This window comes from Henckelia pumila, chromosome 1 (genome assembly GCF_033568475.1).
Source record: "Henckelia pumila isolate YLH828 chromosome 1, ASM3356847v2, whole genome shotgun sequence".
Taxonomy (NCBI): domain Eukaryota; kingdom Viridiplantae; phylum Streptophyta; class Magnoliopsida; order Lamiales; family Gesneriaceae; genus Henckelia; species Henckelia pumila.
The window spans coordinates 42,652,974-42,667,042 of NC_133120.1; the positions used below are offsets into that span (position 1 = coordinate 42,652,974).

The 14,069-nt window shown below is 37.8% G+C and overlaps 1 protein-coding gene across 1 annotated transcript; it reads right to left on the minus strand.

Annotated features, from left to right (window-relative positions):
* Nucleotides 1-9,728: 9,728 nt before the first annotated feature.
* On the minus strand, nucleotides 9,729-12,439 carry LOC140889022 (adenosylhomocysteinase). Its single transcript, XM_073296719.1, has 2 exons — nucleotides 11,593-12,439; nucleotides 9,729-10,717 (listed from the first exon to the last, which is right to left on the minus strand). The coding sequence occupies exons 1-2, from the start codon at nucleotides 12,301-12,303 to the stop codon at nucleotides 9,971-9,973; spliced, it is 1,458 nt and encodes a 485-aa protein (XP_073152820.1). The 5' UTR covers nucleotides 12,304-12,439; the 3' UTR covers nucleotides 9,729-9,970.
* Between the last annotated feature and the right edge of the window lie 1,630 nt (nucleotides 12,440-14,069).

A 14,069-nucleotide genomic window follows, 5' to 3' on the forward strand; every position in this document is an offset into this window, starting at 1 on the left:
TATTGAAATCTCATGATTTTTACTGCATACTCTTTCTGAGTCTTTAGACTCACTATACTTGAATGGTGCAGGTAATGAGGATGACATTTATGCATATGTCGATGAGTTCAATGCCGGACATGAAGAAGAGCAAGGAGTCAGACCGGCGGGCGATGCATGAGTGTGTTATGTGTTGAGAGTGTTTGTGTCAAGTTAATGAACTAAATGTTGTTATGTTGATTGAAGAAAATACGCTTTATGTTTCAAATTGTTATGATTTGGTTTGTAAACTATTCTGAAATGTTTTAAGTAAGGTTTGATGTATGCATACATCTTTCAAAAATTTTCTTTTCCGAACTAGCTTTAACGTCATGTTAGTTTGTAACATCTTCATCGGTTGAGGGTGTTACAACAACCATATCGAAAAACTTAAAATACGGCTGTCTAAAACATTATACAGCTAAAAAAATCCTGCTGTATAAAATTCCCTGAAAAGCTCAGGCTCCCTAGTCCTGCCTCGAACCACCGGCTCCGTCCATCCTGTGACCTGCCCCATGGAATAGGGTGTCCAAGATAACAACTAGGACGTGAGCGCTAACACCCAGTACATAAACATGAGTAAACATATGTATACGATGCATGAAACCGTGATGACTGGTAAAGGTTCATCGGATAAGTTATGCTAAGTACATGCGCCACATGAGTGTTGTAATCTCACGGATCAACCTCTGGGTACAACCTCACTCGTCTAGAACACCAAAGTAGTCATACATATATGTCCCCACCGTCGCGGTACTCTTAGTGACAGACTAACAAGTATAGAGCTGAGCGGCTCTATAATCAGGTATAACAAGGTATAGGCTCAACGTGTATATGCACATGACATATGAATATGGAAAGCGTTAAATCATATATCATGCCGTATAATAATGCCAAATAAATGCAACACATAAACATGTATACTCGCTGGCAATCTCAGTCAATGTGTACGTAGCTCTAGGCTAGTTAAAGTCTAGTAGGATCCTAGGTTGCAATCCTATATTTAAAAGTTCACCGTATCACTACACAAGTTTTATAAGCCTTAACTAAGCTAATAAGTACTCCCAAAACTTAAATAGATTCCCGGTCCATACCTTCGTCCGTAGTTAGCCCTTTGGAGTCGCTAGTCCCGGATGACTATAACCACACCTTGGTTATTCCAGAACTTCTATAATAATCGATAGGGCCATCAAGTGTATATCTCACACATATAACTAAATAATGAAACTCAGAATTCTTAATTCAAAAATTAATCCGAATGAGCCCTATTTATAGACCCCAAAGTCGGTGAAGTTCGGATCCTCCGAACTCGGATTCGGATCGTCCGATCCAACTCATAGCTTGCATGTGAAACACGTCGAGTTCGGACCGTCCGATCTCCACTTCGGATCGTCCGAAGTGTCCAATGCTTGACACTTGTCCAATGATTGGCAGATATATTTTTGTTATGTGGTATTCATGCACTTGTTTTAATTGATACTGGAGAATCGCATTCCTTTATTTCTTCCCGTTTTGTTAAGAGACATAGATTACTTATATATCATTAGACCTGGATTTAGTTGTATCTACTCCGTTGGAGCAGGAGATAGTAACTAAGCGTCTAGTGATGGGTTGCCTTCTATAATTTGAGAGTCACTTGTTGTCTGCTAATCTGATGATCTTAGCGATGACAGATTTTGACTGTATTTTGGGAATAGATATACTGACTTTGTATCACGCTACTGTGGATTGTTATCAGCGTCTGGTACGGTTTCATCCAGATTAGGGTGATAGCTGGTACTTCTATGGTGAGGGAGCACGACCTCCAATGTCACTTGTATCAGCTCTGAAGGCATGTCATGTCTTAGAGTCAGGTGGGGAGGGCTACCACATTTATGCAGTTGATATGACCACGAGTAGTTCGGGTATTGATCAGTTACCGGCTGTCAGCGAGTTTCCTGATGTATTCCCTGATGAGATTCCTGGTTTTCCTCCGGTTAGAAAGGTTAAATTTGGTATTGATTTAATACCAGGAACAACGCCTATATCCCGAGCACCTTATCATCTGGCACCGTCAGAGATGAGGGAATTGAAATAGCAGTTACAGGATCTACTTTATAAGGGATATATTCGTCCAAGTGTTTCTCCGTGGGGAGCACTTGTTTTGTTCGTCAAGAAGAAGGATGGATCGATGCGATTATGTATTGATTACAGGCAGCTGAACCGTGTCACCATCAAAAATAAGTATCCTTTGCCGCGAATTGATGATCTGTTCGATCAATTACAGGGTATTTATGTCTACTCCAAGATAGATATGAGATCTAGATACCACCAGATACGAGTACGAGACTCAGATATTTCTATGACTACTTTTAGAACCAGATACGGACATTATGAATTTCTGATGATGCCATTCGGATTGACAAATGCATCGGCAGTCTTTATGAATCTGATGAATCAGGTATTTCAAAAATATCTGGATAGATTTGTCATCGTCTTCATTGATGATATTCTTGTCTATTCTCATGACAAGGATGAGCATGTACAACATTTGATAATTGTATTGGAGATGCTATGAGAGAAGCAGTTGTATGCGAAATTGAGCAAGTGCGAATTTTGTCTTGATCGGGTAGTGTTTCTCGGTCATGTGATTTCTAGTGAAGGAATATCTGTTGATCCAAGTAAGATAGAGGCAGTGCTGAACTAGTCTCGTCCGATGACGGTTGCTGAGATTCGAAGTTTCTTGGGTCTAGCTGGTTATTATCGTCGGTTCATTGAGAATTTTTCACAGTTGGCCAGGCCTTTGACTCAGCTTACACGAAAAATGTTGCCTTCATTTGGTCCTCGGACTATGAGGAGTCATTTCACGAGCTGTGTAGGCGTCTTACTACTGCACCTGTACTAGCTCTACCTTCTAGATCAGGAGGTTATATTGTCTATACTGATGCCTCTGGTCAGGGGTTAGGATGTGTTTTGACACAGCATGGACATGTTATCGCTTATGCTTTTAGGCAGTTGAAGACACATGAGGTGAATTATTCAGTGCATGATCTCGAGTTAGTCGTCATTGTATTTGCGCTTAAGATCTGAAGGCATTATCTTTATGGCAAGAAATTTGAGATATTTACGGATAATAAGAGTCTGAAGTATTTATTCACTCAGGAAGAGTTGAATATGCGACAGAGACGCTGGATGGACTTACTGAAATATTATGATTGTGAGATCAAATATCATCCAGGTTCTGCCAATCTTACTGCTGATGCCTTGAGTTGGCAGGTGAGACTTTCTGTACTTCAGACTAGTTAATTATCTCATATGATTCAAAAATGTTGTTCACTGAGTTTTACACTCAAGCACAAGAAAGGGAGAAATGGGATTCGTTTGTATACTATATTATTTGAGCCGGCTTTGTATTTTCGTATTAAAGACGCTCAAATATCTGATGTTAAGATTTAGCGATTGACTAATCTAGCCAATGGAGTTAATACATCTGGATTCCATTATCAGGCAGATGGTTTATTGTGCTCATCGAATCGAGTGGTTATACCTGATGATGCGGAGCTCAGGAACGATATTCTTTCTCAAGCTCACAGGAGTCGATTGTCAGTTCATCCTAGAAGCATGAAAATGTATAAGGACTTGCAAACTAGATTCTGGTGGAAGGGGATGAAGCGGAGTGTGTATCAATTTGTTTCTCGATGTCTTGTTTGTCAGCAGGTCAAGGCTGAACATCGACGACTAGGAGGATTACTGCAAAATTTTGAGATTCCCGAATGGAAGTGGGAGCATGTGACTATGGATTTTGTCACCCACTTGCATATGACTTCACGTCAGTGTGATGCTATCTGGGACTTTGTTGACCGTTTGACGAAATCAGCGCACTTTACTCCTTACAACAGGGAGTATTCTTATGATCGCATGACACGCTTAAAAATCCAGGAGATAGTGCAATTGCATGGGATTCCAGTGAGCATAGTTAGTGATAGAGATCCGCGGTTTACCTCACGTTTCTAGGGTAGTTTTCAACAGGCGTTGGGTACCAGTCTGAGTTTGAGCACTGCATATCATCTGGAGACTGATGGGCAGTGAAAGCGGACGATTCGTACGCTGGAGGATATGTTACGTTCTTCTATCATGGATTTTTGTTTATCTTGGCAGGATCAGTTACCTTTGATCGAGTTTGCCTACAATAACAGTTATCATCGCAGTATTGATAAGCACCTTTCGAGGCATTATATGGTAGAAGATGTCGTACTCCGTTATTCTGGGATGAGATAGGAGAACGGCAAGTTGAGGGTCCCGAGTTGGTGCAGCAGATTGTAGACAAGGTAGATTTGATCAAAAGGAGAATTAAAGCTGCTCAAGATCGGCAAACCAGTTATGCTAATATTTACCGCAGACCACTTCAGTTCGAGCCTGGTGAATATGTGTTCTTACGAGTGTCACCTTTCAGGAAGGTGATGAGGTTCGGTCTGAAAGGCAAGTTATCACTTCAATATATTGAGCCTTTTCAGATACTGGAAAAGATCGGAGATGTTGCATATCGTTTGGCATTACTGCCATATATTTCCAGTATACATGATGTTTTTCATGTGTCATTACTTCGACAGTACATAGCTGATGAATCTCATATTATCCAGCCTACTAATGTTCAGCTAGAGTCAGATCTGTCATATGTTGAACGACCACTCCGTATCCTAGACATGAAGGAAAATGTTCTTCGGAACAAGACTATACCACTTGTGATGGTACAGTGACAGCGTCGAGGTGTAGAAGAAGCAACTTGGGAAACAGAGAGTCGTATGCGAGCAAAATATCCTGAGTTGTTTGCCTTATACTTTTGATTACAATTTGAGAAGTAATTACAGTTGTTGTAATAAAACATGGTTTGATGTTTCATATTGTTATCTTGATTTTTCTTTAGATTTTATTTCGCGGACGAAATATCTAAAGGTGGGGAGAATGTAGTAACCCAGAACCCATTTTAAGATAGTAGTATGTTAAACATGATTAAGGGTTAGTAATTAACCAATTTTGGGGCTTAATCGCACTTCAAAATTAAGAATTGGGTTTCCAATATTTGGGCCAGTTCGGAGGGTCCAAAGAGGACTTCGGACGATCTGAACTCAGCAGTCAGGGGGCTCTAATTGCTCCTTGTTGACTTCGAAGTTAAGGAACGATCGGACGGTCCGAACCAGGATTGAACGTTCCGAACTCCCTTATGCCAAGCAGGCAGGATTACTCAGCCATGAATTTTGACAAGTGTCAAGCATTGGACACTTCGGATGATCCGAAGTGAAGATCGGACGGTCCGAACTCGACGTGTTTCACATGCAAGCTATGAGTTGGATCGGACGATCCGAACCCAAGTTCGGAGGATCCAAACTTGACCGACTTTGGGGTCTATAAATAGGGCTCATTCGGATTCATTTTTGAATTATGAATTCCGAGTTTCCTTCTTTAGTTATATAGTGTGAGATATACACTTGAGTGCCCTATCGATTATTTTAGAAATTTTGGAATAACCAAGGTGTGGTTATAGTCATCCGGGACTAGCGACTCCAAAGGGCTTACTACGGACGAAGGTATGGTCCGGGAATCTATTTAAGTTTTGGGAGTACTTATTAGCTTAGTTATGACTTATAGAACTTGTGTAGTGATACAGTGAACTTTTGAATATAGGATTGGAACCTAGGATCCTACTAGACTTGAACTAGCCTAGAGTTACGTACACATTGATTGAGATTGTCAGCGAGTATACATGTTTATGTGTTGCATTTATTTGGAATTATTATATGGCATGATATATGATTTACTGCTTTTCATATTCATATGTCATGTGCATATACACGTTGAGCCTATACTTTGTTATACCTGATTATAGAGCCGCTCAGCTCCATACTTGTTAGTCTATCACTGAGAGTACCGCGACGGCGGGGACATGTACGTCTGACTACTCTGGTGTTCTAGACGAGTGTGGTTGTACCCAGAGGTTGATCTGTGAGGTTATAGCACTCATGTGGCGCATGTACTGAGCATAACTTATCAGATGACCCTTTACCAGTCATCACGGTTGCATGCATCGTATACATATGTTTACTCATGTTTATGTACTGGGCGTTAGCTCTCATGTCCTAGTTGTTATCTTGGACACCCTATTCCATGGATAGCTTGCAGGATGGACGGAACCGGTGGTTCGAGGCAGGACTAGGGAGCCGGAGCTTTTCAGGGAATTTTATACAGCAAGATTTGTTTAGCTGCATAATGTTTTAGACAGTCGTATTTTAAGCTTTTTGATATGGTTGTATCACTACTATAATAATCCTGAATATGTTTTACTAAGCTGATATGTAAATTATGGGTTATGTTTCCGCACGTTTTACTCTGTTAAGAAATTTTGTTTTATTAAGTTTAATGCATGTTATTATTTGCCAGTTAGTAGGTGATTCAATGCTGGGTCACTACAAGTACTATGGTTTATAGATTGATCAATCGAAACAGAAGTCACAATCGAGGATCTAAATTCACAGTTCAGTTTCAGTTTGACTCGGCTCAGTTCAAATTCAGTTTCAGTTATGCATGTGATCTTTTATAAGTTAAATTTATTCTCGTTTGAGTTGTTTGTTTAAAGAAAAGTTTCGAGCATGAGTTTCAATTAAAGTTTTAAGAATGAGTTTCAGTTAAAGTTTCAAGTTTTAAGTTCTAGTTGAGTGAGTTTAATGCATGTGACTTTTTTTTAGTTCAAGTCTTATTTTAGTTACACGCATCTTTGGGGTAAAGTTTCAAAGTAGTTTATTACAGCTATTTTTATGTTATGTGCATGTATTATATAGTATTTTCTATGAAAGATTTATACTTGTTGAGTCTTTAGGCTCACTACATTTGCTTTGTGCGGGTGAGATTGATGTTAGTGCTGAGGGGCAGGATTTCTTGGTCTGACGGCATCTGACAGTGCACTACCCTTCGACCGATGCTTCATTTTCCGCATTAGTTAATTGTAATAATGTACTAAACAGTATTGTGTTTTAATTTCAAAGTTAGTTGCAGGAAGTGTTTTCCCTACGGTTAGTTTTGTTGGCATGTTAAATATATGACTGTTAAACTTTTGGTATTCGCAAAGTTTGAACTATTTTCATTTTAGTTTCTTTCTCGTTTTCCCGTTTAGATTTTTGTAACGTTTAGTTCAGTCTATTGTGGTGTTGTTCAGATAGGTGTATCTTCAGTGTTTAAATAGTTCATGTCAAAATTTTCGTCAAAAAAATCCGTATTATTTTTAATATTTATTTAATATTAGAGGTTAGGGTCGTTTCAATGATGATGGTGATGTTTATGATGATAAAGAATGAGAAAGTTTACGATAAATTTTATGATGAAGTTTATGATGAATGATGTTTTATATGCATGAAAAACCTTTGATGTCTTGTGTGGACTTGTGGTGGTTGTATGGGATTGACGCCCCGGGATGAGCTCCGAGGAGGGCCTTTCCAAAAGAACGAAAGTTAATGTGCATATCGGCGACGGTTGGTATGGAACGGTACACATATTGGCACGAGGCCGGTATGAGCTTTACCAAATTATATGTTTGTTGTACAACGACCATGATCACGGGACCCAAGAGCTCTAATGGTTGTCACATTTACACATATTTCATCACCCCAAAGGAAGAATTTTATGAAATATGTTTTTATGCATGATGTTTATGTTTAAGTATTGCACGTCCAAACCATGATGATTTTTATTATGTAATTATGTTGTATATGAGTAATGGTTGTTGAGTTTTTAGAGTCACTATACTTGATTGGTGCAGTTGGATTGAGAAGTAAATGAATTAATAGCTTGGGTAGAAAGGCTGAAGAGTCCAATAAGCGAATGAATTGCATGACACGACTATTCAAACCTCTGGCGTTTTAAAGCGAGAAGCTTTGCATATTTTTATTGATATTTTGTTGTTATATTATTTTATGAATGACCTTTCAAAGTTAGTTTTGAGTAAAGTTTAGATTTAGTATTTTATGTGACAGTCTTGTAACGATGAACTTTAATGATTTTAAAATTTAACTTTTATGTTGTTTATTTCATTACAATAGTTTATGTTCAATTTCACGAATGCATTATAAAGTATTTTTTCGCACTAAGTTTATTTTATTGACATTCACATTTCGTTATGGATGTAAACGAACCGAGCTGAGCCGAGTTTTTGAATGTTCAAGCTCGGTTCATTTATAAACGAGCCGAGCCCGAGCTTATTTAACGAATATATTCATGGCTCACGAGCTTATTCGAGCTTTTATCGAGCCTAAACGATCTTAATATATTTAAACTATAAATTTAAATATACATTAAATTAATTAAAAACTAAGTTATATATTTGAAAAAATATAATATTATTATTAAAATTTGTAATTTTATTCTAATAAATTAATTTTTATAGATTTTTTAATATTTTTCATAAGTAAAGTGTAAATTTATAAATTAAATATCAATACTATTATTTTTCGTCTAAGAGATGACTTACAAGCTTGTTAACGAGCCTGTTAACGAGCATCTTAACGAGCTAACGAGCCGAATATTGTAAAACTCGAGCTTGGTTCGTTTGCCTTAACGAGCCTCATTAAACGAGCCCGCACGAGCTTTTAACGAGCCGAGACCCGAACAGTTCGCGAACTGTTCGTCTCATTTACATCCCTACATTTCGTCTGCTTTTTAAGATAATAGTCTGTTAAGATTTTAAATTGTCTGTTTAAAAATTAACACGTGATAAAAAAAATATTACATTAATATGTGTTTTTAGAAGAGAAATGATTGTTTTGTAACAAATATATAAAATACAAAAACTAATTGAGCTAAAAAAATACCTCAAATTTTAATCAATGTTTTCTCAAATAACTTAAATAAATCACAAGTATTACTGCGCTGCAATTCAATTGTGATGGTTTTTAAAAATATTTGATCATCCTACTGTCCATTAGTAACGTGGCTCAAAAACATTTCGAGGTGTTTGAATTTATTGTTAGATTTAAAAAAAGATTTGATTAAAGAAAAACTTTCATGGTTTAAAATGAAGTACCGAATTATATTAGGAAAAATTGTGGTGAATTGATTTCAAATCACACAATTTACTAAACCAAAACTAAGGATATTTTTCTAAAACCTAATAAATAAAAACAATTTAAAAAATTAAGAACGTAAATTAATTAAGCCGCTCATGAGCTATTTGAAACTCATTTGATGAGACTCGTTAAAATAAATGAATCAAACTCAAGCTTTACAATATCCAGCTCGTTTACTTATGAACATGTTCATTAATAAACTTGTGAGACAGATTTATAATGAAAAAAAATTTGCAATTTTTTTGAATTTAATAAATATTTACCTTTATATTTAAATAAATTTTAATTTCTAATAAATTTAATAAATATTTTAATTTATAATTTATTAAACTCGAATAAGTTCGTAGATCATGAATATACATAAAACTCGAGTTCGACTCGAAAATAAACTCGATCTCAACTCGTTTATAAATGAATCAAACTCAAACATTCAATTACATCTTTATCAAAAATCAGTTATTTGGCCGATTAAGAAATAATATGTAATTTCAAAAACAAATGAAGTACAAAAAAATCAATCCATTGTTTTTTTAAAAAAGATGCATGTTATCTAATACCATAATTAATCGCGAAATAAATAAATATTTCAAACAAATTATAAAACAGAGAACACAACAGAAGTTAAAAAACAAAATACTTCTCATTTCAAGTAAAAATTGATATAGGAAATAATGAGTCACAAAACAAGAAAATTGCATTCTAACAAAGCCCATAACTCAACCATTATTCCAAAATACTATTATCATGGTCTGAGACCATTTCCTCTTCCAGACACAAAACACCCCCAAGAAATATCAAAACAACAACACAATCTGAAATTATGAATTACAAAAACAACAGAATTCGCCGGTATCGCCTTTGCATTAGTACCTGTAGTTAAGAGGCTTGTAAGGACCCTCGACTGGTACGCTAATGTAATCCGCCTGTTCCTTGCTAAGCTTAGTGAGCTTGGCTCCTAGTTTACCAAGGTGGAGGGCTGCGACCTTCTCGTCGAGATGCTTGGGCAACACATAAACTTCTTTCTTATACTTGCCAGAGTCCCTTTCTTTCCACAGCTCAAGTTGGGCGATAACTTGGTTAGTGAATGAGCAAGACATCACGAAGCTAGGGTGTCCGGTGGCACATCCCAAGTTCATGAGCCGACCTTCAGCCAGGATGATGATTCCCGAGTTCGACTCTGGGAAAACCCATCTGTCAGTTTGGGGCTTGATGGTGATCTTCTTTACTCCCGGGTATGTTTCAAGACCGAGCATGTCAATTTCATTGTCAAAGTGGCCGATGTTGCAAACTATGGCATTGTTTTTCATCTTCTTCATGTGGTCAACCATGATGATGTCCTTGTTACCAGTCGTGGTGACGAAGATATCAGCTTCAGAGACGACATCCTCGAGTGTTAGAACTTGGTAGCCTTCCATAAGGGCTTGAAGAGCACAGATGGGATCAATCTCGGTTACAATCACACGGGCACCGGCTTGTTTCAAGGCTGCGGCACAGCCTTTTCCAACATCTCCATAACCGCACACGACACCAACCTTTCCAGCAATCATCACATCGGTGGCTCTCATCAATCCATCAGGTAGTGAGTGGCGGCATCCATACAAGTTATCAAACTGGTAGCAAGAAAGATCAAACAGGATTCAATGTTTAGCAACAAAATAAGAAACAAAATAAATTTATTTTTCCAGAGAAATAAATTAATAATCAATGCAAGCCGATCCAATAAATCAATTGCATAATTGTTTTACACTCTGATCTCGAACCTGAAATAAACAACAGCTAAGTAGGTGTATGGTTGGCGAAAGATAGGGTTCCAATAATTTCATTTTCAATCTTGTTTGAATAAAATTTTCAATTTTTTATCTGTTTAATTCTTTTCAATAGATCTTAATTATGAGAAAGAATATAATATGTCCCAATATGTACTTCGACAGTCAAATGAAAAAGAGGCAAGTTCAACAAGTTTGCTTGACTTATTTCAAAGATTCAATTTTTCTGATCCCCTGAAAACAAAGAAGAATAGTATCCAACAGACTGCATCAGATCTATCACCGCAGATTCAGATCACATCTGAAAGTTCAAGATTTGGCATAATCAAAGTACATAAAAAAAACACCCTTCCGTTTTCAATCAAGACCAACCCAACTCAAATCCTCAGAGCAAACATCTTTAAAAAAAAAACTCAGTAGGTGAGAATATTTTAAGGTGAAAAATTTCGATAACACCGCTTAAAGTGCATCAAAGATCACAAGTTTTCTTTTCCCGTGAAAGGCAAAAACAAATACTATCCACGATATTGCAACAGATCCAATGTTGAAGATGCTGATCCGATCTAATCTAATCTAAAACTTCAAAAAGTGGAACTTTGGCATAAACCAAGACAAATCAACAAACATTCAGAAAGTTGAAGATCATATCAAATACCAAACGAAAAACCGACCACAAAATCATCAGATCTAGCACAAAGATTGGCAGAACAACAACATACCTTACTCTTGGTAACAGAATCATTCACATTGATAGCCGGGAAGAGCAATGTTCCATTAGCCTGCATCTGGTACAACCTCTTCACACCAGTAGTAGTCTCCTCCGAAACACCCACCAATCTCTCCTTCATCTTTGTGTACCTCTTGGGATCCGTCTTCAACCCATCTCGAATCAAAGTCAAAACAAGCTGAAACTCCGCATTGTCGGTCGAACTCGGGTCGGGAACCTTGCCAGTTTTCTCATACTCCTCCTCAGCCTTAACCCCTTCATGAATCAAGAGAGTAGCATCACCACCATCATCCACGATCAGATCCGGCCCACCACCTGGTCCCCAGTCCAAGGCTCTCTCAGTGCACCACCAGTACTCCTGCAAGGTCTCACCTTTCCACGCGAAGACGGCGGCGCTGTCACGGGCTATGGCCGCGGCGGCGTGGTCTTGGGTAGAGAAGATGTTGCATGAACACCATCTCACCTCAGCTCCCAGAGCGGTCAAGGTCTCGATCAAGACTGCAGTTTGGATGGTCATGTGGAGACTTCCAGTGATCTTGGCGCCTTTGAAGGGCTGGGAGGACCCGAACTCGGTCCGGCAGGACATGAGGCCAGGCATCTCAACTTCGGCAAGATCAAGCTCGAGGCGGCCGAAGTCAGCCTGGGACATGTCCTTGACCTTGTACTCGCGGCCGGAGGTGGTCTTCTCTACGGAAAGGGCCATGGTTGGATCTAGTCAGTGGTTGGATCTGAGATTTGGGTTTTTGAAGAAGAGAGGGGATAAATAAGGTTTATATGGTTGATTTTTTTTGGGAGGATTGGAGGGTGTAGGAGATTTTTAGGGTTGGTGGGTGGGTAGGAAGGAAATCTGGTGAAAATAGGGCTACTTTTGTCGATTCATAAATGTTTGTTGTTTGAGCCCACATAACCCGACTCCCAGATTATCGGGTTTTAGTCAAACAGGCTAGTATCGGGCTACGTTTGTAAATTCGGAAGGTCGATACTATATCATATTATTAAAATGGTTAATATATCTTAATTAGATCCAAACAAATTTTGAAACTATGAATTACCGGTGATGAAATGATGATGCCCGGGAATATAGGGTAGTCGGGGTGGGCGACCGCACGAACAAAGAGTAAAAGAATCTGAATAAGTGATAACCGAACGATCGAATGATGACTATTTTCTGTATAGGGGTTATGCACAAATTAAACAAAAGCAAGTTAGTGGAGCGTCGGAAGATTTTTTGGCGTGGCCACTCCAATGCCTAAGTCAGCAAAAAAAAAAGACATGTATGCTAGAAAATCAAGAGAAAATGTAAAGAGTAATAATAAATTCTAGAATTAGTAAGCATACCCTCTGTTACACTTGATTATGTCGTATTAATTAGGGATGACAATGGGTCAGATCTAAACCCGTCAAAGCAGGTCCAAAAGAGGGTTCTGGGGCGGGTCTCAGGTTTGGCCAAATCCGCCCCGGACCCGCCCTGCCCTGCCAAAGTATTTATATATATAAATTTAAAATATACATTTATATATATAAATATAAAATATATATGTAGTATTAATAATATATTAATATATAATTATATTTTTATACTAAATAATTAATATTTTATTCAAAATTTGAGTATATATTCTTGGATTGAAATGAATCTATTTTATCATGATAGGTTTAGTATAAAAACGTATCATTATAATATTTTTTAACTAATAATTATTAATTAATTACAAATTGATAAATTTTAACTTTGGAGAATTTTTTTTATCTTAAATATTTTCAATATATATTTGAAATTAAATTTAATGATTTTTTTTAATTTTTAAACTTTTAAATTTTTAATTTAAAAAATTTAAAATTATTTAATTACTGGCGGGTCTAGCCCGAATTAAACCCACAGAGTTCGCGGGCTGGGGCGGGTCCAATAGGATCCTGAAATGGAGGGACTCCTCTGAAATTCTCGGATAGTGTCCATGAGCTTGGATCGTGGTGCGTACTTGGAAGCGAGGCGACGTAGGGAGGACATGCTCCTGAATTTTAGGTAATGATTGTTCAAGGTATCTTGACTTGGTCTTATGATTTCCGTGGGTTGTATGATCACTCCCATTTTGCTTATTAACCCCTTAGATCGGGTATCTGCCTTCTAGCCCTTGCCACCCCTACATGGTCTACTTTGATTGCCTGGGTTCTCCATCCTCTCTACCCGGGCCTCTCACCTCAACACGGGTTCTCCATTCTCCCTACCCGAACCTCTCACCTCGACCAGGGTTTGGTGATAACCTGGGATATTCATGGGGTATCACCTGTAGTAATCCAGTCACATTTTTACAAGATTAAGTGGTTAAAAATGATTAAGGATTGATTAAGGGCTTAATTTATATTAAAATATAAAATTTTTGAAAATTTGTCTTGGGCGAGTTCGGAAGATCCGAACACTTTGGAAGCTAGAATGGAGTTCGGAGGGTTAGGGTGTGATCGGACGATCCG

What these genes read in the sequence shown, in the direction of transcription:
- LOC140889022 (XM_073296719.1), bottom strand. Translation starts at nt 12,303, where the DNA reads ATGGCCCTTTCCGTAGAGAAGACCACCTCCGGCCGCGAGTACAAGGTC. An exon ending in ATTCTGTTACCAAGAGTAAG is followed by an intron (nt 10,718 to 11,592) that starts GTATGTTGTTGT and finishes TCTTGCTACCAG; the next exon opens with TTTGATAACTTGTATGGATG.